Source organism: Mesoplodon mirus (assembly GCF_964341445.2).
Source record: "Mesoplodon mirus genome assembly, chromosome: 4".
In the NCBI taxonomy this organism is placed as follows: Eukaryota; Metazoa; Chordata; class Mammalia; order Artiodactyla; family Ziphiidae; genus Mesoplodon; species Mesoplodon mirus.
Window position 1 is genome coordinate 138,446,653 of NC_138979.1, and position 27,255 is coordinate 138,473,907.

At 39.1% G+C, this 27,255-nt stretch overlaps 1 protein-coding gene and 1 pseudogene across 4 annotated transcripts in view; both read right to left on the bottom strand.

Annotated features, from left to right (window-relative positions):
- Positions 1-215: 215 nt before the first annotated feature.
- L2HGDH (L-2-hydroxyglutarate dehydrogenase) overlaps positions 216-27,255 on the bottom strand; it is a 61,416-nt gene continuing 34,376 nt past the window's right edge. For all 3 annotated transcript variants that reach the window (XM_082619675.1, XM_082619677.1, XM_082619676.1), the window contains 6 exons: positions 23,661-23,823; positions 21,910-21,944; positions 13,322-13,489; positions 12,267-12,424; positions 11,041-11,172; positions 216-2,236 (listed from right to left, as the gene is read on the bottom strand). In XM_082619675.1, coding sequence (XP_082475801.1) covers positions 2,041-2,236; positions 11,041-11,172; positions 12,267-12,424; positions 13,322-13,489; positions 21,910-21,944; positions 23,661-23,823 — 852 coding nt within the window. In that variant the 3' untranslated portion in view covers positions 216-2,040. The remainder of the gene's footprint in view (positions 2,237-11,040; positions 11,173-12,266; positions 12,425-13,321; positions 13,490-21,909; positions 21,945-23,660; positions 23,824-27,255) is intronic.
- On the bottom strand, positions 15,971-21,284 carry LOC309803461 (histone PARylation factor 1-like; annotated as a pseudogene). The gene is made up of 2 exons: positions 17,502-21,284; positions 15,971-17,124 (listed from the first exon to the last, which is right to left on the bottom strand). The product of its transcript is annotated as a histone PARylation factor 1-like (transcript).

The following is a 27,255-nucleotide window of genomic DNA, read 5'->3' on the forward strand; positions in this document are numbered from 1 at the left end:
AACAGGGGAAAGCTCAAACACAGTTCCTCAATACCACAAATCACGCAGCCAAGTTTCCCACATTTGGGGAAATTGCAGGGGTCAGCACATCCGGAGTACAATGCATGAGCTGCACCCTGGGAAAACCACCTTCATGATCATGGTATATCCCCTCCCAGGTAAGTACTGAATCAGAGTTTTTATGAAACTAAAAATTATGTTCACAACACCAAAGCTCATTAAAATATTTTTAATATTAATATACAATTCTTCTCTCTTAGAAATACACAAAACTTTTAAATATTATAGCATATTCCACAACAAAACTCTACTGACATAAATAAAAACGTTTTACAAATAGAATAATCTAGACATTCAAAATGCTTTCAATAATTTTTTCACTTGTATTTTTTGGGGTATAGTAAAGACCCAAATGGAATGGGGGTTGCTTTAATTAGGGTAGTTATTTTTATAACTTCAGTCTTTCATGGCTTAGTGTATATGCAATCTTACTGTTAATGAAATAGAGAATTGTAATATTTTCCATCTCTTAATAGTCTTGCAATGAAACAGAAAATACCCTGTGTATCACATTTCTTGGAGGAATCAGTTGTTATGAAGAACCATTAGGGCTTGTTTCCTCTGTGAATCCTTTCCAACTGCTTTCAGTATTCTCATCCCAAGTGCTGAAGAACTGTCTAATCTATTAACCTGAGATGTGTTATTCTGTAACATGAGCTGATGATGTGTAGCCTTTCAAATTAATTGATGAGGTAGCTCAATCAATGTAATCATTGGCTTGAAATGAAAAGGAAGAAAACTGGTAAGTTTTGCTATCAACCAAAATGCTCATCTTTCTGACTCATCCATCACACAGTTTTGGAGAGACAAGAGGAAAGAAAAAATGAAGACTGGAAGATTAATCCAGAGAGAGTATATGTGAGGGAATGGATGAAAATTTGTCACCTAAATGGTGGTTCTGCAATAAGTTTCCCCATATTATACCATATATTCACTTATATTTCTATTTTCCAACATTCTGAATTGCAAGAATCATTTCAACAGATACCACACACACACGTATATATATAGTACATAGTATACAGTATGGCACTGGGCAACGATTTAAAATACTCATGAAATACACATGATTGTAAGGCACTTTTGCGGTGTACAAAAGTGAATGCCTCAAAATTAGGTATTTCCCCCAAATGAAGAAATATCCTCATAAAGGTTTATAGGATTCTGGAAAAGTCGAGTAGGCATGAATCATTAGTGATCTTGGCCAACATTTGAGAACCTTGGTATGAATGAAGAACAGAGATATAAGAGATAAATACTATTTTAAATTATAAAGTTCTGTATGTCAGTGTCAGGATTCTAAGTTCTTTTAGTTTCTCCACCACAGAAGACTGAAGAGTAAGCAAAATACTCATAGTGGACTGCTGTTTAGATTTAGGGATGACACCAGACCAAGTCAATTATAAAGAAACGGGGAATAATAAATGCTTTGAGTTTCTTTTGCAAAGTTATTTCTTACAAATGTAGATAAGACAGAATCTTATTCAAACTACTTCAAAATGTGAAATTTCACGTATTTGAATCAACAATTTAAAATTCCCAAATACAAATACTGTTGCTCTAAATGATGTGAGCTTTTCTATGACTCTTCAAAATTAAAAGGTTTACAACCTACAATATATTTTCTTGTCTAGGAAAGACAAAAAAGCTTAGATATTATAAAGCCAAAAAGTTAAGGGAATAATCACTTTTTCATGCTATAGTTCCCAGAAATTCCAAAAAAGCCAAATCTCTAGATCATGGTTGGTGAGGACAGGTCATTAACAAAGTCAAGAATTCAGGACAGATGCAACTGTACCTTTTTAAAGAGCATGAACTTTAAAAAATCATTATTTCCACATTATATAATTTAAAAAATTCAGTGTTTATCTAAAATGACATTTTAAACCATTTTTCTTAAATGAAACTTAAAGAATATAGTTAGTACATTCTTGTTGCTGAATGTGGAGATTAAAATGCATACCTAGCTCCTTTCATTATTTACAATTTAAATCTTTGTTGTACTTCATCTGCAATCATTCCAGAAATTGCAAGGGAAGAAGTGGCAGCAGGGGAAGGTGCATTTCTCACATGAAGAATGCGATTTCCAATATCCCCAACTCCTCCATCAAATACAAAATCTTCTATGAGATTTCCATCTGTATCCAGGGCTTGGGCTCTTACGCCAGCTGGACCTCTGAAAAAGCAAGAGTGGTAGTCATCTGACTAGAAGTGACAGGACACTTTACATACGTGTCAGTGGTTTCAAAGTATTCTTAAAGCAATAAAGTCTTTATTCTTCTAAATGCACAATTATGTGAAAACCCAATAGGTTTGTGTTTAGCCAAAGGCTGCCAGTTGTAGCCTGTCAAGCATATATCCTTACCCTAAAATACACAAATGGGTTCTTTCCGAAAGTAGCAGATAAATCCATATTTAATTAGAATAGATGTACTTTTATTTAAATTTACCAATGAATTTATTATACAATCAATCACTAGAATAGAAAGCAAGATAATACAAAGTAAAGAAAGCAAGAATTATGTGTGTCAGCTACATTCCTACATGCGCTACAGAATTCTAAGTATTTTTATGTTTTGTTTTGGTTGTACACTATTAAAAGTTATGGAAAAAAAATGTTTGCAGGCAGCAAATTCTGGCTTTGTAGTTTGTTTCGATTTTTAACGGTTTAGCATTTAATATCAGGATAACCTTCAATTAATTAAAGAGAAATGACACACTCTTAATTAAAGGAAAAGCACAAAAATGAATTAACAGTATGTTAATACAGTAAGAGCCTTTAACATTAAAAGTTCTGTTTTACAACATTTGAGTTTACAAATTAATTTTTTTTTTTTTTTTTTTAGTTTTAAAAATAAAGTTTACAGATAAAATCTGGATAAATAATTTTGGAGTCCAAAAGTGCCTCCACTGAAACTGCTAAGAAAACCCAGTTTTCAAACAGCTGCCTTATACACACCAGCAAGACTCAAGAAATCAGGCAACAATATTAAACACTTTTATCGATTCTGGGCAGATGCAGATAAGCACTTGAGGAAGATACAAAGAACAATATGAGAGCACTGCCCTCTAAGACCTCAGCCTGGCAGAGGAGAGGTCATGATAATAATAGCTATTTTTTTTTTTTTTTTTTTTTTTCCTTTTTGCGGTATGCGGGCCTCTCACTGTTGTGGCCTCTCCCGTTGCGGAGCACAGGCTCCGGATCGCAGGCCCAGCGGCCATGGCTCACGGGCCCAGCCGCTCCGCGGCATATGGGATCCTCCCAGACCGGGGCACGAACCCGTATCCCCTGCATCGGCAGGCGGACTCTCAACCACTGCGCCACCAGGGAGGCCCATAATAGCTATTTTTTTTACCAAGTGCTTACTCCATGCTAGGAATTCTCTCATTTAATCCTCATAACAACTCTAAGAGGCTGATACATTTATAGTTTATATTTAACAGCAAAGAAAATAGAGAGATTAAGTAACTTGCTTGAAGTTACATAGCTAAACAGTTCATCTGTAGAGAGATAAATAAGAATTACAACAACAGGGGTGAAAGGTTCTGTAATAAAAGTAATCCGTAATATAGAAGGCTGCAGGGAATCTGGACAGGATATTTTTGAGCTGTAAGGATTTCCAAGTAAGAATCAGATACAAAGGGCTTCCCTGGTGGCGCAGTGGTTGAGAGTCTGCCTGCCGATGCAGGGTTCACGGGTTCGTGCCCCGGTCCGGGAAGATCCCACATGCTGTGGAGCGGCTGGGCCCGTGAGCCATGGCCGCTAAGCCTGCGCGTCCGGAGCCTGTGCTCCGCAATGGGAGAGACCACAACAGTGAGAGGCCCGCGTACGGCAAAAAAAAAAAAAAAAATCAGATACAACACTTACAGCCAAAAAGGCAGAATGGGACTGAAGCTGAAATTTTTTAGGGTAAGGATACATAACAGCCTATTAGCCAGTGTATGGTCTATTTTGTACATTCTGTGTTTGTAGCTTCTCTCAACCAATCAAAACAGCATTTCTCCTCTCTTTTCTTGGATAATGCTCCTGTTGCTGTTGTGAGCATCTCTGTGAGTTTTCTTGTCCTTCTCCTTTTATCTCACAGAAAGCCAACATGTAGGGGACACACAGTGGCATGACTAGCTACTGATGTTGAGTGTTCAAAATAAAAACTTTCCTCTCTATGAAGGTTTAGTTAGTATATTCTCCTTACTCTTTCTAAGCAAATAGAAGTTAATACTGATTAACTACAGTTAAAAATGTGTCTATATTTATTTATTCCTCTTACAAACACCAACTATGTTCTTGACATCCCCTACACTCCTGCCCAAGTATTCAAAACCTATAATCCAAACTGTAAAAAAAAATACAAGATTAACTTTTTCTAAGAAACTCACTTTAGTTCAAACTAAAGTAACTATTTAACATGGCATGTTTAAATTACCAAATTCTTCATGCTCCCTATTCAGCACTTAATGAAATTTCAGGGTTTTTCTTTGCATGATTACATATAGGCATTCCCCCTCAGAATATCTCAGCTTGAGATGAATATTATAATTTTGAAACTTCAGGTAAAATAAACCATAAACATCTTCACGGCCAGAACTGAATCTTATACAACAGCCCTATGTTGCCCCCATGTCTAGATTTGTGTACATATGAAGTATTCAATAGGGATAGAAAATTTTAATTGTTTAACTCTCAATACTTTAAAATTCTATTTTAATAGCTGAAAGAACAAATGATTCAGCAAATTTAATATTTGTGAATTTAGCTATATTTAACTGTTTAATGCTATTTGTAGCCACATATTTTGCCGTATTTGTAGCTAAATTTAATAGAAATGCAAGCCCTAGACCCTTAAATATGTCTAGAAACAACAGGTAAATATGTAACTAATGGCACTCATTCTTCTGAGAAGTGTTGTATTTATTGCTTTATTATTCTGTGACAGGCATAATCCTGTGGGCTAGAAAACAGCTATGACAGGCTACAACTGACATCTTTGGCCAGTTCCAAATAGGACAATTTAGTATTTTATAAAACTCACATGGGGGGCTTCCCTGGTGGCGCAGTGGTTGAGAATCCGTCTGCCGATACAGGGGACACGGGTTCGTGCCCCGGTCCGAGAAGATCCCACATGCCGCGGAGCGGCTGGGCCCGTGAGCCATGGCTGCTGAGCCTGAGCGTCCAGAGCCTGTGCTCCGCAACGGGAGAGGCCACAGCAGTGAGAGGCCCGCGTACCACAAAAAAAAAAAAAAAAAAAAAAAAAACTCACATGGGATCTACTGTTAATCTAAAAACAGAAGTTCACAGGAGCATATTTAAATTGGGAGTGGTGATATAGGGCAAGTCAACCATTCCATCTTAATTTCCAAATGTGAAGGAAGGGTATTTTTGTTATTAATATTCAACCAAACTGGATTGCAACAAGAGAACATGGTTTTTCCATGCCCAGTTTTTGAACTTTGTTGACAAACTGGTTTAGGGCTTAGATCATTTTCAGCCTTTGTAAATGTTCTGTGAGGGCTTGAATAACATGAGTATTTTATAACGGGGGTGAGGGAGTTCTATGCATCCCTTAAATCAAGTGGTTTTGTTTGTTTGTTTGTTTTTTAAGTTTTTGGCCATGCTGCACGGTATGTGGGACGTTAGTTCCTTGGAAGCACAGAGTCTTAACCACTGGACTGCCAGGGAAGTCCCTAAATCAAGTGTTTTAATGGTGTTATTCAAATCTAATTTTTTTTTTTTTTTGGCCATGCCAAGTGCCTTGTGGGGATCTTAGCTTCCTGACCATGGATTGAACCTGGACCCCAGCAGTGAACCGAGTCCTAACCACTGGACCACCAGGGAATTCCCCTCAAATCTATTATTTTATCTGCTTGAGCTATCATCTATCAACAGACATGTCTTAAAATCACCCATCCCAATTGTAGATTTGATTTCTGCTTCCAGTTATGTCAGTTTTTGTTCTCTGTATTTCTTAGCTCTGTTATCATATGCAACAAGTTTACAGTGACCCTCCTTATTTATAACAATAATTTTTACCTTAAAGTGTCTTTTACCTAAAATGAACCTAGGACTCATCTTTCTTCGAATAAGCATTTGCCTAACACATAGGTGGATTTTTAAAATCCGACCTGATAATCTCTGTCTTAACTGTTAAGCACATTTGCATTTGTTATAATTTCTGATATTTGATTTCTACTATATTATTTTATGCTATTTAACGTGATCTTTTTCTGAAGTTTTCCCACCTCCTTTCTTGACTTACTGAGTTTTCTATATTCTTTTTTCTTCCTCTACTATTTGGAAGTTATATAATCTATTTACATTCTTGTATTTAGTTTTTTAATTCAGATGGGACTCACTGTGCATCTTGAATTTTATGTCTTTTTGTACATTCCAGAAAATTCTCAAATACTTCTCTTCAAAGTATTGCCTCTTCTCAACTTCTCTGGAACTCCTATGAGATGTAGGCTGGAATCTTCTCATCTTCTCCATGTCTTAATTTGCACATGATGTATCTGTAGCTTACAACATTGTTCTCTAAATTCTTCAGATTTACCTTCCAATTTACTAATTTTCTCTTAAGGGAGGTCCAACCAGCTGTCTAACTTAATCATTTGAGTTTTAAAATTTAAGAACTATATTTTTCATTTCTAGAAATTCTGATTACTTGGTTTCTAAATTTGCCTAGGGTATTTTTAAAATTATTATTCTTTTTCAGTTTTTTTCATTCCCTTTTTTTAAAAATTCATTGGAGCATACTTACTTTATGGTTTCTAATATTACTATTATCCTAAGTTGTTAGAGTCTAATTCTAGTATTTATTCTATCTGCTTACTCTCACTTATAGTGCTTTGGAACTTTTGCTGGTGAGTTCCTATTCAGCAGGGGCCGTTGGGTTGAAATTATGTCCCTCCACAGAGGTTTTATATTTGCTTCTATCAGACACTCCAGGTGTATAACCATTCTAGGAACATTTTTTTTAATGGAAAATCTTAAACATGTACAAAAGTAAAATGAACAGTATAAGGAACTCCCATGTATGTATTACCCAGTTTCAGTAATAATCAACACACAGCCAATCTTGTTTCATCTATATCCCCACTCTGTCTACCTCTCTCCACTGGATTGTTTTAAAGCAAACCCCAGATGGCATATCATTTCACTTCAATGTATATTTCTCTTAAAAGGATTCTTAATAATAATACAAAACTACTAACTGCTTAGTATCAACCATATTCAGTCTGTGGTCAAATTACCCTGATTTTCACTCACTCTAATCTGTTTAAAGTGAGAGAGTGAGAGGGAGAAGTGTTAGTCTGAAGCAGGATCCAAATAGGAATGGATCTACTTTTTAAGCTAGATCCATTTCTCAGCTTAGAGTTCCTAGGTCAAACTAGTGGTACAAATTGAAACTCCAAGTACTTGTGAGGGAAGGCCCAGGGTTCTAGATTTTTAGGAGATTTATTTTTCTAGACTTCCTTTTCACCGAGGGTATAGCCCTTCCAGAGTCCCTGGTTTTACAAAGGGATCTCAGTTCCAACTTTTTACCTTTTACAGACCCAAGGCTTCCTTTCCAGCACTTGAGTAGCAATTAAAATGTAAGTCCCTAATGTTTTATATCTTGATTTGTGTCATGGATACATGAGTTTATACAATTTCCAAACTTCATTGAGCACTCAAGATCTGCATATTTTATTGTCTGTAAATCACATATCAATTAAAAACAAAACTCAGGGGGCTTCCCTGGTGGTGCAGTGGTTGAGAGTCCGCCTGCCGATGCAGGGGACACGGGTTCGTGCCCCGGTCCGGGAAGATCCCACATACTGCGGAGCGGCTGGGCCCGTGAGCCATGTCCGCTAAGCCTGCGCATCCGGAGCCTGTGCTCCGCAACGGGAGAGGCCACAACAGTTAAGAGTCCCGTGTACCGCAAAAAAAAAAACCCCAAAACCAAAAAAACCTCAGTTATATTTACATCAAAATCAGAAAGTCCTCCCTAACTTTCCAGGTCAGCATTAGCACTAATTCCTCTTAGTTCTTGGGTATTCAATTTCCTCTCTGTTTTCGTTTCTGGGATGCCCTTATTTTCTTGCACTCTCAGCTATAAGTATTTCAAGGGATTTTTATTATATTTTCTCCAGACTCTCTTATTAGTATTTTGCAGTGTGAGGGTTACCAAATTCTCCAGACTAGTAGCTCTCAAACAGGGGAGATTTTGCCCCCTAGAGGATATCTGACAATGTCTGGAGACATTTTTCGTTGTCATACTAGGGGAGTACTGCTGGCATCTAGTGGGTAGAGTCCAGGGATGCTGCTAAACATTCTACAATGAACTGGACAGTCCCCCACAGTAAAGAATTATTTGGCCCCAAATGTCAACAGTACCAAGAATGAGAAACCCTTTTTTGCAAAAGGGTCTAGATCACCTTTATTACAGGATTTTTGGCTTTTACCCTTGCATTTCACAATAGTGTAGTCTTTAGCTATCACTTACAATGAAAACATGTTGCCTGAAAATTTACTACAGAATTCCCCCAAGAAGATATTTTCAAAATGAAGTGTGGGAAAAAGAAAGGATCTTGGCAAATATGTCGTCACATTTTACATCCTTACAATGCTAACAGATACAAACTACTGTTAGATTACCATGTCAAAATTAATCACAGACAAATTAAAGGACTTTAGAGCTAAAATTATGAAGCTTAGAAATCATCATTTAATAATGAGAAGTCTGTATACCTAATGCATACATTTGACAGGTTATAACTTTACATTCCAATCTAATGTTCACTGGTAAGTTATTGCCCAAGATACTGTGGCTGGGCAATGAGAAGTCAAACTGGATCCCCTTTGGTAGCTACTGCAACTAAAGGACACCATCTTGAGCTAAACATTCCACTAAAAGTGTTGCTTTGGTTCTTTTTTACTATCCAGAACTCCCTAATATGCTTCTTCCCCAATATTAATGATAGAGCATTTATGGTGTTATACTGGTTGCAAACAGGACTTAGGCTTCAAAATGTGGGAAGTCTATTGACCTTATTTTTTGTATTATTATTATTATTATTATTATTATTATTTAAGATTCTAGGCATATAACAAGGTACAGAGAATAACATAATGAACACCAATTTTTTTTTACCAAACAGCTTAAGAAATAAGCATTATAGATATGACAGAAGCCCCCTGTCAAACTCTCTGCATCCCATTCTCTTGTCTCCCCAGAGATAAACACTCTCCTCAGTTAGGTGTTTATCACTCGCATGTTTGTTTTTATTTTCACATTACATGTGCAATCCATATACATACACAGTATAAACATATAAATGGTATCAAACATATCTTCTACAATTTTCTGTTTGTTACTGATAATTTCCTGCATTTAAGAGCTACAGGAATCAAATGGAATTGCTGAATATGTTCATTTTCTCTATCTTCAGAGAGAAACTCATCTGTGACTGGGTTGAATTTGTCCCCAAATGCACCTGCCTACAGTATTGTGTGCCCTTTTCTACTACCTGGTAATGAAACTGGTAACTGAAATTCACACCTTTCCACCCAGAGACAAGGGTATTCACCAAAACCCACAAGCCCCAAGGTTCAGTTCTACCATGTGAAATCCACTGGTCTAAAGAGTTTTCCTCAGGCTTCTACAAAAGAGTGGTAATCAAATCTGCATAGTGAATTCACTGCAACTGTTTATACACAGAATTCACTATGCCCACCTATTGTGTTTTCCAAGGAATATTAACAGCAATAAAAGATACTAGATTTGACCAATCTATTTTCAGATATAAAACTTAACAAGTCTGCTAAAGCAGACCACTGAAAACATAAAAGCCTTCATTTATAGGTGAGTGAAAGAACATAAAGCCTAGATATTTTTATCCCTTCTATTTCAGAAGGTGAGTAGAGGGGTGAGAGAGATAAGAGTTAAAAACATTAGCTGGGTTTTAATAGTTCTTCTAAGGATTCAAAGAGGCTGGTCTGAGAATGATACATGAGAATCAGATTTAGACCAGGAGGCTCCCCTGAGGGAGACAGCTGACGTGATGATTGCTCTCTTCCCAGATACAGAGTCGAGCTGCTGATATTTTACACCAGGCAAGTTCAGCAGCTGTTACTGAGGAGACAGACACTTAGTGCTCTAGAGATTCATTGCGGGATGGATGCAGGGAGGAGAGGATCTCAAAGACCACTGCTGATTAGGCCTAACAAATGGCTGGTTCAGGGAAAAAGGTGAGCACCCTAAAAATATCATCAAAAAGAAAATAGGCTTGTGTGGCATTTAGGACAAGGTATAGATCAAGTCCAGAAAGCCTTTTATCTTTAAGAAAAAAAACATTTTTTTTTTAGTAATCCTTCCTTTGCCCCACACCCCCATAGCAAGGACTTAGACTGATTGCTACCATACTATTTCCCACTTCTGTTCTGCAAATAGTCCTTGAGGGAAGTAGGATACAAGAAAGAACAAAATAAGTAGAGAGGACGCAAGGTAAGATGCCAGGTATGAGTATGTTTCTAAAAGCTTTTAAGAATCAATCAAAGTATAATGTTTTAATATGCTTATTACCTAATTAGGTAACATGGTGATCAATGATCTTATACAGAATTAAAAGTCAGAAGGCTTTGGAATCACAAGAGTAAGTGGCCAGGGAGATTAAAAAAACTTCAGGTGAGACGTTTATCATGAGTGGTAGCTAGACACAAAGGTGAAGGTGGCATCATAACACAACTGAAATGGAGATTTCAGCTTAATGCTGTAAGGTAGTCCAGATAATCATAAATGGACCTAGTTCAAGCACTAAGGGCCATGATGAAGCAATGCCCAAACTGCAAGGGGAATGAACAACTTGTTGGGAAAGAGAGAGGACACAAAAATTCAGTGGACACACTGATTGAAAGTGTGCTTACAAATCACCAAGTCAGACCCACCTCCCAAGTTCACCTAGGACATGACTATATTTACAACCCTTACGGCTTTTCCTTACCTAAGTATGTCACTGACAGTAATTTCAGGGATAAACTTTTGAAGGTGCTTTACTGTTGCACTGAGAAAACAGGCTTTGTACATTTCATTAACTCCATAGGAAAAATTCTGGAACACCAGTTTAATCAAGCCACTGAAAGCAAAGAAAATAAAATCTTTATGAGAGAAAGACATTCTTTATTATCATACAACACCTTTACAACTATTAGATTTGGGGGTGGGGTGTGGCATCACAGAAATCTGTGCAAAGTCAGAAAAACCACATATTAAAAGAAAATCAGCTTTTGGCCTACCTAAGAAGGAAACTTCATCAAAGGAATACCTTCCAAACTCTAAAAGTAAACACCATTCAAACTCAAATTCCCAGGGAATGCTGGTTTCAAACTAGGATAAAGCCTGCCAACATCAAGGCTTTCTAATGCAATGTTACATGCTTTCAAAACACACCTAAAAGGCATTACAGATCTTTAAATCATGGCATTAACATGTGGGACATTTACCCTACTTTTCTTTAGTCAGCCAGAGGTGAGATGCTCTAGTAGTGATTCTCACGGGAGACTCTGGGGAGCCTATGTACATCTGTAGTTTTACAAGCATACGTGCTAGGAAGCCCCATCCTAAACCTGTTTCAGAATCTGTGCAGGGTGAAACTCAAGTATAGCTTTAAAAGCTTTCTAGTGATTTTGATGATGTGAAACCCTCTAGAGAGCAACAGTGCTAAAAGGACAAACTACTTCACTGAGTTATTTCTTACAATAGTAAACAATCTGCATTCCAGGTCAACACAGCAGTATTGTTAAGTCTTCCACAAAAAGAAACAATCTTGCTTATCAGCAGTTTCTCCAGAGGTTTTCAAAATCATGGTGACTGGCCCAAAATGATCTTATCAAAGTAAACCATCTACTGATTTTGAGAGAAACTTCTGTTTTTTTTCAAGCTCAGCTACAAGGTTAGCAAAACAAGATCTGGATTCTCAGATGTGTGATCGCTCTTGGCTCTTGGTCTTGTTCTTTTTAACCGAGACATCACCCTGGCTCATCAGAGTGTTCTTGAAGTAGTTAAAATGTTATGCTTATTCCACAAAGCTCTTAATTTGGATTAATTAAAAAACCACTATACCAATCACAAATATGAAGATTTATCCAATAAACAGAATATCGAGAAAGAAAAAATTCCCATATTAAAAATATAAGCACATAAAATCATTTTTTAAGGAAATAACGTTACCTCTTGATAATTATATCCATAATATCTCTGGCACTGAAGTCAAAGGGTCTGTAACCCTCTCGTTTAAAGGCAAGAACTGCATTCGGCCCTAGCCAAATACTGCCGTCCATCCTTGGTGTGAAGTGAACTCCTAGGAAAGGAAATCGGCTATCTGGGACCTATGGATTTAATAGAGCAAAGAACTATTAGCCCCATTTCATACTGCATTTTATTACACATGCAAACATTCAACTGGTAATATAAAACATCTTCTTCCCATGCATCTGATTTGCATTACTTTTGATCTGTACTCAGATAATACTTTTCTATTTACATGCTTCTGCCTAGAAATGCCACACAGGAAACCTGATGCTATGACAATAAGGTACATTGTCTCATCTATTCCTCTTTCTGGGTAAAGAAAAAAAACAACTGTCCTACTTTAGGTTATTCCCCACCTCCACCCTCCCCAAGTAGGGATATATGTGGGTGGCAAATAAAATCAGAGCTGCTGGAAAAAAACACACCTTCATAGCACAGGCTTTTGTAAAGTGGGAATGCAATACTTGGAACAGATGAAATGGAAGTTTTGGCAAGGTCCAAAACATTAAATAGCTGAATACTGGTTGTTCAACCTAGTAGTTCCAGACAGAAGAATGAGCTTTTCATTTAAACGGCTCTGTCTTCTCTACACCATGAAACTACACAGTGGCCAAATCCCCTTTTCTGCACTTATAGACAGTGAACTGAGAAAGAGGGTTGGCATCTGGGCATGCTATAAGGAGAAGTTCTGTTATGAGTACTGCTTCCACCAGAGAAGTGGAAGAATTGGGTTCTTTCTTCACAGCCCTTCCCATGGTGCACTCAAGCTTTCCTGTACTTGTGGGCAAGTCATTATAATTTAATGACTATGATATCGGAATAAAGATTTGGGGATTCAACCACAAGAGAAACAGGTGGAATGATTGCACCAAAAGCCCTTCAAAATATCTTACTTCTCACCCCAGGAAAAGTTTTTGTTTCATTCCCCTTTTTGCCCACAACCACCTTGAGAAGGCAGAAACAGCACTACCTACTGGATAAATATTCCCTTTTACAAGATAGCGTTTTTCTGGCTTCAGGAGCAGGTAATCTCCCCGGAATGGTACAATTCGCGGATTGGGATTGCAGCCACTCAACTCGGAAATACGGTCTGAGTAAAGTCCTGCACATGTCACAACATACTGACATCGAACCTCCTCTCCCTAGTGCAAGAGAAAAGAAGAGTGACTTGTGGGAAGTAGAAAGATTAGGTGGGGGAGGGGGAGAGGGAGAGGGCGGATAGATGATAGAAAAGACAATAAGGGCACAGATATGGACTTCTTTCTTTTTATTACTTTTAAAAGAGGAAATTAAAACAAGTATCAGCAAAATAAATTCTTCAGCATTTAGGTGGCAGGTAGGAACTTAGGGCAGTGGCACACAAGAGGATGTACCTTAAATTTTGTACTTTAATCTAGAGATATAGTGGTTGACCTAGTGAGGATACCTAACAAGCCACACACACATACACCCGTATTTTACTAACACCTAGCATGGAACTTAACTACTTGTTGCATGAAGTAGTAAACTTCATTTAGGTGGCCCCAACCAATTTGGCTTCCTTTGTATTTCAGATAGCTTCTCCTGTCTTAGGTAGGAGTAATTGATCTTGTTACTCAATAACCTTGCACAATTCCCACTGTAACCTACCCACCAACCAATTTCTGCTTCCTGATCAGTATCTACTTTGCAAACTGAGGCTACTTTCAAAAACTCATTCATTCAACCCACATTTACTGAGAACGCACACTACAGTCAAGGTTTGCTTTAATGACTAGGAGACTGCTAATCTTAGGCTGTGTTTTCTCATGAATTTTATTTTGTGATTATCATCTGCATATTTTTAGGTTTACTCTGCCAGGGTTAGCCAATTTGCAACTCTATTTCCTAAATGATTTCATTTAACCCTAATTCACCACCACACTCTAATTTCTATCGCTTTATCTCTTACAGAGGAGACAACTAACACCTTCTTCCTTCAGGTAATTTCTTGTTCCTAGATCTCCTTCCCCGAGGACCTATTTCTGAAGCCTTGGAGTTCTCACCTGCCTCAATGTTCTTTCTTCCTTTGTAGCCCTTACTGATTCAGCCTTATTTTATCTCTGTGTGCATCCTATTTTTGCTTAGCTACCAAGATAAGCATCTTTTCAAGAGTTATACAAGTCACACTGATGATAAAAATCAGATGAAACTTCTTTGTAGTGAATTCAAATTAGCTAGACTAAACCATGAAAGTTTTAAGATGCTTGAAGTCAAAGGACCATGTCAACAAAAACAGAAGTAGGTTGGTATCTTTCCTGTTCATCTAGAGTTATATACCAGAAGTACAAAAAAAATTCTTTATGTGATATAAATCTTCTAGTTACTACTTTAAAGGTCAGCAACTCTTTGTTGAAGAGGAGCTTTATAAATGTAAAGTGAAGAGGAGCTTTATAAATGTAAAGATAAGAGAATTTATAGAATGGTACCAGAATGCAATAACCTAGAAGTTCTCTCTTAAAAGCTCAAGCAACGGGCTTCCCTGGTGGCGCAGTGGTTGGGAGAATGCCTGCTAGTGAAGGGGATATGGGTTCGAGCCCTGGTCTGGGAGGATCCCACATGCCGTGGAGCGACTAGGCCCGTGAACCACAACTACTGAGCCTGCGCGTCTGGAGCCTGTGCTCTGCAACGAGAGAGGCCGCGATAGTGAGAGGCCTGTGTACCGCAATGAAGAGTGGCCCTCGCTTGCCACAACTAGAGAAAGCCCTCGCACAGAAATGAAGACCCAACACAGCCAAAAAAACCCAAAAAACAAAAAAAAAAGAGCTCAAGGAACAATTCTAAAGAAAAAAATGATTAAAAACTGTCATACGTCTCTGAAATCAGTTTATGCTATACACGAAACAATTATTTAACACATTAATTTCACACCCAAAATTGAAATTTTGAATTTACATTGAATTATTTGTTCAAACATAAATTTCTTTAAAAAAATAAACTATGCATTACTGTTGCTATTTCATAAGTGAAAGACTTTTTCCCCATATGCAATCTATAAATCTTTAGTTTGCAAATCCTCTCCCCAAAAGTTTATTTTAAAAATTAATTTTCTTTTAACCTGTCATAAAAGCATAGATGTTCAACTTGATAAGTTGACTCAAACTTTTATTTTTTCATTTATTTTTAAAAACAATTCCATTTATTTATTTTTTAATTTTATTTTCCATTTTTTTAAAGATTTAATTTTACCTGATTTTTGGCTGCGTTGGGTCTTCGTTGCTGCATGCAGGCTTTCTCTAGTTGCAGCGAGCGGGTACTACTCTTCGTTGTGGTGCATGGGCTTCTCATTGCGGCGGCTTCTCTTGTTGTGGAGCACAGGCTCTAGGTGCGCAGGCTTCAGTAGTTGTGGCTCACGGGCTCAGTAGTTGTGGCTCGCGGGCCCTAGAGGTCAGGCTTAGTAGTTGTGGCGCACGGGCTTAGTTGCTCCATGGCGTGTGGGATCTTCCTGGACCAGCGATCAAACCCATGTCCCCTGCATTGGCAGGCGGATTCTTATCCACTGTGCCACCAGGGAAGTCCCTCAAATTTTTAAATTATATTTTATAATTTAAAATATACACTTAAATTATATTTTAAATTTTAAATTATAGTTAACTATACTAAAAGAAAATGTCAAAATAAAAGCAACAACTACAGCAAATGTGGGTGAAATACATATCCACTGGTATCCCATAGGCCCCTGCATATCCTGCATCACATGATGCCGTACTCTAGTGAAAATGTTCCTTAGATGAGGACAGGGCAGAAGCAGACTTTTAATCTTTTTTATTTTTTAGCTTTATAAAAGTTTTTAGTAAACGTTTCCATCAGTTTATTTTATGTACTCCTTAAAAACAAAAAAAATCACAGGTTTAATATTAATGCTTTAAAGTATTATACACCAAAGAAAGCCAATTCTCATTCATGCTGCAAGTTGGTCTGTGTTTTCTTTACTCCCGTTTACCAGATTATCTTCAATAATTTCTGCAAAGAGACTTCTCTTCAACAGAGTATAGGTAAGAGGTAAAAGCTGGCAGGTAACTTTATGACAATAGTCTGAACCATAACAAGGAAGTCCATTCCCACTTAAGCCCCATCCCATAATCACATTTATCACTAGCAAACTGCACAAAAGTCATCGCTGAATGAGAGCAAAAGCTTTTAGTCTCTCATCACTTTGTGCTTCAACAATTGTCTTGCAAATTCCCTTGAAGTTGGCATCTGTTTCAGGGAGATCTCCGTACTCAGCATCATTTTCATCTACTGGGACAACTAAGCCTGCAACATGAAAAGTCTTTGTCTTGACTTTCTTATCTCTATGTTTCATCTTCATGGTTCTCTGTTCCAATGAGTAACCCAGTGCTCTGGCTGCTTCTGTGCAGTTTTCATCTATGTTTTTCAAGAGACTAGTTTTCTTTTTATGTTACTTAAGTTTTTCATCAAAACAAATTTGACTGCGGCAAACACATTATCTCCATTTTGATCAATTACACAATTTTTCTTTGCTCCATCTGTACCAACATATACAGGAGGTTCATCAGGAGACTCCCTGAAATACCCCATGTGGAACTGAATTTTATTATCTCCAGTAATAACAGTCTGGAACTCAGGAGGGTCATAGTAAAATCTCCAGTGAAGGTTAATATTGGGCTTGCTGATTTTTTTGTTCATTTTATACTTCGTAAAGACCCACTAATCAAAGGCCAAGGCTTGCAGAAAAGTGCATCAGCTGACTTCTCAGGATCAAGTTCTTCACAGAAATTCCAGAAGTGATAGAAATCTTCAGGCAGGGCTTCCCTGGTGGCGCCGTGGTTAAGAATCCACCTGCCATTGCTGGGGACACGGGTTCGATCCCTGGTCTGGGAAGATCCCACGTGCCACGGAGCAACTAAGCCCATGAGCCACAACTACTGAGCCTGCACTCTAGAGCCCGCGAGCCACAACTACTGAACCCACGTGCCACAACTACTGAAGCCCACACACCTAGAGCCCGTGCTCCATGACAAGAGAAGCCACCGCAATGAGCAGCCCACGCACCACAATGAAGAGTAGCCCCCGCTCACCTCAACTAGAGAGAGCCCGCGCGCAGCAACAAAGACCCAACACAGCCAAAAATAATAAATAAAATAAATAAATTTATATATTAAAAAAAGAAATCTTCAGGCAGAGAAAGCTTATGATGATTTTCTACTTCTTTTCTAAAGTCACTGGAGACATCAGCTTTACAGGATTTACTCCTCCTTCACTTCAAATGTTTTTTCACACTGTTGCTCCTCCACACCAGGCCAGCACTTCCCACCGCTGCCAACCATTCTGCTTTTTAATCCTTCTTTGAATGGAGACCCTGGTTGCTCTGCCACTTGGGCCACATGATCCAGCAGCTCTGATGGTAACTGAAGTGTGTGGCCGATAGTGGTGTTTTACAGAGACCGTGGTAGGCCCCTAGAGGTGGAATCACAGTACAGAACTGTAGGATTTTGGAGGAAAGTTATACCATCCTCTGCAGGTAATTAGCCTCCTTTTGAGAAAGTTCTTCTGCCTTTGACTCAACACTCGACCATAGGTCACCAAGTTACCATGTGAACTACCCATTATGAACTAGGTATTGTCTGACTCACCAAGCTGCAAAATTGGGTGTGTACACAGCACTCTGTCATCAAGAGGAAGTGGAATGTACAAGATAAGGGTTGTATAGGTCCTGTAGGCACACATAAGTTGTGCAGGCAAGTGGCTCAAATTCCCATGACCTCTACTGCTAAATCATCTCCTCCCTCTCAGCCTGCCCCCATGGCCCCATGGAAAGTTCTCTGTGATCAGCTGACCAAGGAAGAAAAAACTACAGGCCTGGTTTACAAATGGTTCTGCACAACATTCTGGCGTCACTTGAAAATGAACAGCTACAGCACCAGAGCCCCACTCGGGAGTGGCCCTGAAGGACTGTAGTGAAGGGAAATCTTCCCGGGGGGAGAACACTGAATGTCATATTTGGTTATTTATCTTACCTAGAAGGAGAGACGGCTAGAAGTATGGATTTACACTGCTTCATATGCAATGACTAATGGTTTGCTGGATGGTCAGAAAAGGGAGCTCTTGAGAAAAGGTATGTGAATGGACCTCTCCAAACATGCTCAGATAAAAAAGATATTTGAGTACTATATGAACGTTCACTAAAGAGTGATCATGGAAGAGGAAGATTTTAGTAATCAGTAGACAAGATGACCTGCTCTGTAGACGTTAGCTAGCCTCTTTCCCCAGATAGCCCTGTCCTCACCCAATGGTTACATGAACTAAATGGTTATGGCAGCAAGGAGGTAATGCAAGGGTTCAGCAACATGGACTTACTCACCAAAGCTGATCTGTTTACAGCCACTGCTGAATGTTCAATCTGCCAACAGTGGAATCAACAGAGCCACTGATATGGTCCCTGGACCACTTCAATCAAAAACCAAAGGCAGCACTCAGTGCTCACTGGAATAGACACTTGCTCTGGATATAAATTTGTCTTCCCTGCCCACAATGCTTCTATGGAAACCACCATCTGTGAACTTACAGGATGCCTTATTCATTGTTATGGTATTTTACTTAGAAGAATTACTTCTGATCAGTGCACTTATTTTACAGGAAATGAAGTATAACAATAGGCTCATGCTTGTGTAATGCACTGATTTTATCATTTTCCCCACAATCCTGAACCTGCTGGGTAACAAAAAGTAGAATGGGCTTTTGAAGATTCAATAACAGCACTAGTTGGCTGGCAACACCTACAGGCCTGGGGCAATGTCTTCCAGGATTCTCTACATGCTCTAAACCAGTGACTAATATATGGTGTTCCTTCTCCCATAGCCAGGATTCACAGGTCTGGAAATCAAGAGGTAGAAAATGGGAGTAGCTCCTTACTATTACAGTAAAACTTTTTGCTTCCTATCCCTACAACTTTTGGCTCTGATGGTCTAGAGGTCTTAGTTCCCAAGGGAAAAACGTTTCCATTAGAGAATAAGCAATGGTTGCATTAAGTTAGAAATTGATACTGCCATACTTGGCCACTTTGGGTTCCCCCTGCCAGTGAATCAATAGGCAGAGGGGATTACTGTACTGAGTGGGCTAATTGATTCTGAGTCTCAAGGAGAAACTGAGTTGCTACCACATAGAGGGCTCAGGGATGATAAAGAGGAGTACATCTGGAATGTAGCTCTCCTGGGACATGCTTTAATTTTCCCATGTATTATTATAAAAGTTAATGGAGAGTACCAACCCAAAACAGGCAGGGCTGCTAATGGCACAGACACTTCAGGAATGAAAGTTTGAGTTACCCCACCAAACTAGGAACCATGACCAGCTGAGATGCTTGCCAAGGGCAAAGGGACTATGGAATGAGTAGTGGAGGAAGGAAATTATAAATATCAGCTATGACCACATGACTGGTGACAGAAATGAGGAGTGTAGTAGCTATGGGTATTTCTTCCTTATTTTGAAATAAATATATTTGTCTATAAATTACCCAATTATTTCTTTATCCTCATTATTATGGACTGAACTGTGTCTTCCCCAAATTCATACGTTGAAATCCTAACGCCCAACGAGACTGTATTTGGAGACAGGACCTTTAGGGAGGTAATTAAGGTTAAATAAGGTCACAAAAGTGGAGCCCTAATCTAATAGGAATGGTGTTCTTATAAGACAAAGAGATACCAGAGGCTGCTCTCTCCTGCTTTCTCTGCACATGTGCACGCACAGAGAAAAGGCCACGTAAGGACATAGTGTGAAGACAGTCATCCACAAGCTGAGAAGACAGATCTCACCAGAAGCCAACCCTGAAGGCATCTTGACCCTAGATTTCTAGCCTCCAGAGCTGTGAAAAAATAAATTTCTGTTGTTAAAGCCACCCCGTCCGTGGTGTTCTGTTAAGGCGCCCTAGACGACTAACACACGCATTTCTGTCACTTCCCCATTGTCTAACACCTCAACTTCAGTACTATCAACATTTGGGGCCAGATACCTCTTTGTTCTGGGGGCCTGTCTCTCACATTGTAGGATGTTTAGCAGAATCCCTGGCCTCTACCCACTAAATGCCAGTAGCATTGCCCCCCTTCTACTAGATGTGACGATAAAAATGTCTCCAGACATTGCCAAATGTCTCCTAGGAGGAGAAACTGCCTCCAGTTGAGAACTACTGATTTAATATAAGATGCTTAAATTGTGGTTAACCTTTTATCTCAGTATTTAAGTTGCAGGATCTCAAAGGGGGAGAGTGACTCAGCTAGAAAAGAAATGAACATTCATGATCAATAAAGTAGACTTCGTATCTTTTTTGGAGAGTAAGCATGTCTTCAGGTGTATGGAAGATAGTTGCACCTTGTGGATGCAAGCATAATTTTTCTACTCTCTTTATTTGGAAGTTAAATATGGTTATAAGGGGTGTGAATGGATGCCAAGTTGAAAAGGGATGGACTGAAGGGGGTTATACTGTGTCGATCTGGTTAAGCTGGGAACGACAATGCTTCCCTATACGGTTCCAGCTTAAAGCTGACCAAACAGGAATTGCATATGGTTTGGCAGGCAGAAGTACAGCAGCAGCCACTATTCTCTGAAGGTCATTCTAGTCCAATGAAGTGACAAACACCCACTGCAAAGTAAATAACAGCTCCACATTCAGCTTCCCAACTACCGATCCTACTGATCAAGCACTGCTGCAGCCCACTGCTTGGGTATAGACAGAGGCAAGAGCTCCCCATATCTCCTCATGAGCTTCCTGCTTGCATTCCCACTTCAGCAGCTAGACACACGTGGCTTCTCAGACTGGCTGGAGATGCCTCTGATCTACCAACTCCCCTTCTGAACCTGCACTTCCCCAGATCCTTTAAAAATTGTGTAAGGGGACTTCCCTGGTGGTCCAGTGGGTAAGACTCCACGCTCCCGATTCAGGGGGCCCAGGTTCGATCCCTGGTCAGGGAACTAGATCCCGCATGCATGCCACAACTAAGAGTCCGTATGCCACAGTGAAGATCCCGTGTGCCGCAACTAAGACCTGGCACAGCCAAAATAAATAAATAAATATTTTTTAAAAGGCCTAATTCCTATAATATACTCATTGATGACTCTACTTTCCTGACTGAACTCTGATCATTCAATGAACATACAGCTAACGAAATGCTTCTATGCCATTCAATAATTCTGGTTTTAGACTATGAGAAGATGAAGAAAAGCAGTCCATCTCTCTCTGCACAACCTGCTCCCTGCCCCCAAAGTCTTCTCATTAGCAGACAGTTAATAAGTTAATGTAGATAAGTAGGCAGAGCAATAAAACTATCAGTTTTTATTACTCTAAGTGCTTATAATCCTATCCTTTGCTGGCACAATCACTTCATGAAGACATTTCCAAGTTGAAACCCTTCTTAGAATGAAAGCTGTTACACTGCTCTCAAAGGATTTCTCTCAGAATAACTTTTACATTAGACAAATTTCATTCAATGGCATAAAATACAGCACTGTGGTTAATTCTACTTTTTAAGAAAGGAGATGACAGTAGATAAAGTAGATGAAAGTAGTTTTGCTTAAGAATCTTTACCTTTGTATTCCTTATAACAATTGGGTATTTCATCCCTGAAAAAAAAATTAGTGAAAGATTTATTTTTAGCAAAAGAAAGCCTACATTAAATGAAACATTATTCTAGTACTAAATTTAAAGGATTGTCTCTGTCATAACCATTATTGCCCCCTACTTTTCATTCTAAAGTCTTTTAGCAAGTAACAAGATTAAACTAGTTCATATTTGACAATATACAAAACTCTGGGGCTTCCCTGGTGGCGCAGTGGTTGGGAGTCCGCCTGCCGATGCAGGGGACATGGGTTCGTGCCCCGGTCCGGGAAGATCCCACATGCTGTGGAGAGGCTGGGCCCGTGAGCCATGGCTGCTGGGCCTGCGCGTCCGGAGCCTGTGCTCCGCAGCGGGAGAGGCCACAACAGTGAGAGGCCCGCGTACAGCAAAAAAATAAAAAAAAAAAAAAACTCTGGCATGTTTTTAGCATATTTTATTTTAATTCAATTAATCTGTACTTATAAACCATTCCCCACCCCAGCTCCAAAATAGGCAGTCCCAGCTTTTCTGTGAACTGCAATCCTGGAAAACAGGCTATAAAATGGATCATCATAAATCAGTATGCATTTTCCCACAGAACTAATGCTATGACACTTGTTGTTCAAGTCTTGGTTATCTGAATCCTTGTGGATTGTAAGTTGTATAGAGAAGCAAGAGTTATCACAACACAAAATTTCCAATGATAAACTATTTATAAAATTAGTTCCCAATCAGATACATGTGATCTCAAAGACCTATAAAGCATATGTACAGCAGGTAAAAAATATGATCTACTTACTTATATCATAGATTTGATTGATTATGCTACCTGTCTAACAATCTCAATTATTTAACAATTTTGCTCATCATCTTAGAATTTAAAAGGACACTGGGAGAATGACTCAGATAGCCCAGATCTCCTTAAAAACCTGTCAAGGAAGAATGAACTGGACACTACTTTTTTTCTCCTTCAAATTTCCCAACAATGAATTTAAGGCTTAAAAACTAATTCATATGGTTTTAAAAAAAAAATTGTCCCCAAAGCAAAACAAAACAAGCTCTAAGTACAGGTTACAATGGAGGAACTGGGTGGGTAGAGGGGGAGTTCAGAATGGCTGAGTCATGTCCTATCCCCAGATAGTCTGATTCAGTAAGACTCGGTGATGCTAAAAATCTGCATTTTTAACAAGCATTCCCAGGGGATTCTGACTAACCTACTGGATAGGGAAGTGTTTGCGGGCTAATTTTCTATAAACAGCCTTGGCAGTTCGGGATTTAGCACTAGTCAGAAGTGTCCCATCAGTGCCTAGTTCTATCAGCACAAGACTCACTAGAAGTCCCAGTTCTCCCATATCCGGTCTCACCCTCACCCCTTCTGTACCTGCCTCCAGCTCTGGGCCCTACTGTAGCGTAGCTTCTGGTGGCCCTCTTGCCAGTGCTACCCTAGCCAAAAACAGTCCCAAGTTTGTTTAGAAGTCAATTCAGTATTCAAAAGAAAAGACAAGGGCCTCCCTGGTGGCGCAGTGGTTGAGAGTCCGCCTGCCGATGCAGGGGATGCGGGTTCGTGCCCCGGTCTGGGAGGATCCCATATGCCGCGGAGCGGCTGGGCCCGTGAGCCATGGCCGCTGGGCCTGTGCGTCCGGAGCCTGTGCTCCGCAACGGGAGAGGCCACAAAGGTGAGAGGCCCGCGTACAGCAAAAAAAAAAAAAAAAAAAAAAAAAGAAAAGACAAGGATTGCTTACCATCTTTACTTCTTGAAGGACTTTCTTTAGCCATTTCAATATCTTCTACTTCAAAATTGGTCAGAACAGAACCACCTGCTTCTTGGAAATCCTGGGCAAATGACAAAGCCACCTGCTGATAGTCCACAATGCCAGTATAAGGACAATCAATAGCCATTAGACCCTGGGACAGAATTGTGAAAAAATCAAGACAATACAATTAAAAACCACTGAGCATAGGTTGTGCAATAAGTTTGATTTTTGGCTGAATTTTTTTATTGTTTATATTGATGGATAACACACAATTAGCCTTTCCTGGCAAACATCTGATAGTCTTAAAGAAAAATAAAAGTGCTCAATTCAATGCCTAAATTTGAAATTGAATTCATATATAATTTGTCTAACAGATAAAAGATATGATACTAGCTAAATAAGAAAACCTCTATAGTCAGGAAATAATTCTCCTCCTTAGAGGAGTTAATTTTTCCAGGCTCTTCCAGCTGCTACAATGAGTTTTTCTGTTTTATTTATACCTTACCATATCTGATTCTGATTCATATCTGATTCTGAATCAAATAGTGTATCACCAATTATATTTTAAACAAACTGTAGAGATTTTTCCCAGTAGTATATTATATGTCATGCACACTCAGTGAGAGCTCAGAGTTGTTCACAGTGTTTGCCGAGTGTTGATCTGATTTGCTGCAGAATCTATCTTCAAGACTACAACTACTGAATGGAGATTTTATGTGGTTAATTCAAACTTTCTCTTCGGGTAATATGAGAAAATAATAGCCTGGGTCTTTTGTTGCTATGTTGGGGCATGTGTGTGTGTTGTCACTCAAAACACGTTTAAACTCTATAAATGAATGATCTACAACCATACCTATTTAATTTTTTGGAATAAGTATTGAATATGCATTGGCTTTTCTAATTCTGAAGAAAAGGAAACCAGTAGCATTTCTCAAAGTATTGACTACATTTTGGTGGATCCTTGGAAATGGCACCATTTTCTGTTGCCTTATTGTATATAAGAGTGTATCAGTTCTCCCAATCAATTGCCCCTAAGAGGGTAGCCTGGTTCCCAGGATAAACGGCGCCCAGAAGTTGAGCACGACAGGTCAATGCTGCTATCCTCCTGTTTGGCCAGGACTGCACTGTTGTTGCAGGTTTACAATTATATCTGATCATATTATTTTAAATATCTCATCTTTATTCACTGCTCCACCACTACCCCAGTGCATTTACCTGCTTGGCCTTTAAAAGCTTTTGACTTTGCCACCCATCCCTGACCAACGCTTCCAAATGGCCAGATGACACTAAAGGTGAAGGCTCACAAAATGCCTCACAGTCTCTTTTCACAAACTGAACATAACATTTGGCAAACTTCATCATTTTCCTGACAGTCTTGCTTCCAGAATATGACAGCATTTGCCAAGAACAGGAAATCATTCCTTCTGTTTCAATACAATCACACGTAAGATTTTACATTAGAACTTATATTGCCTGAAATCCCTAAATTTGCAGGTCAAATAAGTATAATTCAACTTCAAACTACAAATGGTATTTGGGGTACAATAACCTTGGAAGCTAACTTAGGATAATACTAAGAGTTTAGCCACAAAAAATAAGAGTTTAGTTACAAAAAACTTCCTTACATAGCATAAAAACTATGTGACAAGTATGATAACAGGGTGATAAAAACATGCTGTAAAAGTGCTTCATATCAATAGTTTTTTATAATCCCAAATATCCTCCTTATTCATCTTATACTCCTATAACCCAGCACATGCCTGACGCACAGAAGCACTCAACTATTTACTGACTGACTGAACTTTTGGGGGCTGTCTTTAAACTTACTAGATTCCTCCCCTGCCTCAGACCTTCCCTAACAGGTTTTCCTTCTTCCTTCCCTTTCTAGCCTTGGCTGTGACCGTCCTCATGAGATGTTGGTGTGCCCCGCCTATATGTGTAGTGGGGGGAAGGTGGAGCGAGTCACTGCTGCCCAGCAGTCGGACACTCTGGCCCAGGGCAGGGCTGGGGGACAGGCTGACTGTGTCTGTCAGCCAGCAGGCTGGGCATGCACTATCCAGGTTAGCAGGTCAGAGCTTGAATCTGAGGTTATGGCAGGTCAGGTGGCTGGAAAAGAACCAGGCAAGCAGGTCAGGGAAAGTTGGGAGTTGGAAGTCAGTCAGGAGGCTAGAGGAACAGAGGAACGTGTGCCTGACCAATAGTACTAAAGAAAAGGCAGACGGATCACCACAGCTAAGGTGAGAGGAAGCAGTCAGGATTTACCCACAGCAAGCACTGTCAAGAGCTATCCTTCAAAGTCAAAGTTTACAGAGGCAGTTTAAAATTTTCCAAGATACTTCCCCTAGGGGCACTTAATTTTCTTCTTAAAGAGATCTGGTCCAAGAAGCCTGTTCAGAGTTCCCCTGACAAACTGTTTCTTTCTGGAGGGCCTGGAAGAAACAAATGTGACCCTATACCATGGAAATTTCCCCACCCATTCTTGGTACTGGTGGTGAAGCTGGGGGAAAAGGAAGGAATTTACTCAAGACACTTTTACGAAATAACCAGAGTATATTTTCTACTATGTATTGCCACCCCTAAATATCAATATACCTAGACATTGATAACTATAATGTGGCATTCTATAAAGCAGATCACTACTGCAGAGGACTCAGAGAAAAGCAGGATATGCCTCTTTTATAAGTTACACTATTTATTCATCTTTCAAGTGGGGGGTTCACTTCTGAGAAGATTTTCCTAGACTTTCAGACTAAGCTAAAAGCTCTCCCTTACCTTGGCACAAGACAGAGTATCAGTTCTATCAGAAAACTTATCACTGTATTAAAATTGTATTTTCTGCTATACTACAACTTCCTTCAGGATGACAACTATGTCTTACTCACTTTCATATCGGCAGTGCCCAACATAGTGTTTGGCACATAGTAAAGAAGAAAATGTCAGTTAAACTGAACAGAAACATACCAGTTCTGAGTTAGATCTGGGAGGAGGGGACTCCTTAAGTTGTACGACCTTGGAGAATTACCTTAACCAGTTTCATTACTTATAAGACACAAAAATATGCATACATAATTTGATTATCTATACACACATACTTCATCTACCTCATTCCAAGACACGTGAGGATCACATGGTCAGGTACACAGAACAATATCCAGATTCATCCTTAACCTTTATGATTTATGAAGAGTTGTTCTGTTTTTTGCTTCTTTTTGAACAGTTAGGCATGATATAAAGAACCATGGATCCACGTTTCTATTTTTTTTCTATCTTTAAAGTGCTGACAAGGGTACATGACAGACAACGATTATTGTTCCAGTTGATTAGCTGGAATCTTCCAAATACTCCAGATTTCAGTACTGTCGCAAAACCAATAATCCTGTTTTCCAAACTCCACAATCAATATTGTTTTTACATCTTGACTAAATCCACAGTGGGGTCAGATATGTCCTTTTATTTATTTATTTATTTTTACACCAACCTTAAAGTGTGAAAGAGCTTTTTGTTAGTACATAAAAAGAGAAACACATGTTAAAAATTAGCATGCCTTCCTGGGGGAGGTTATAAATTGTTTTATTCTCAAATG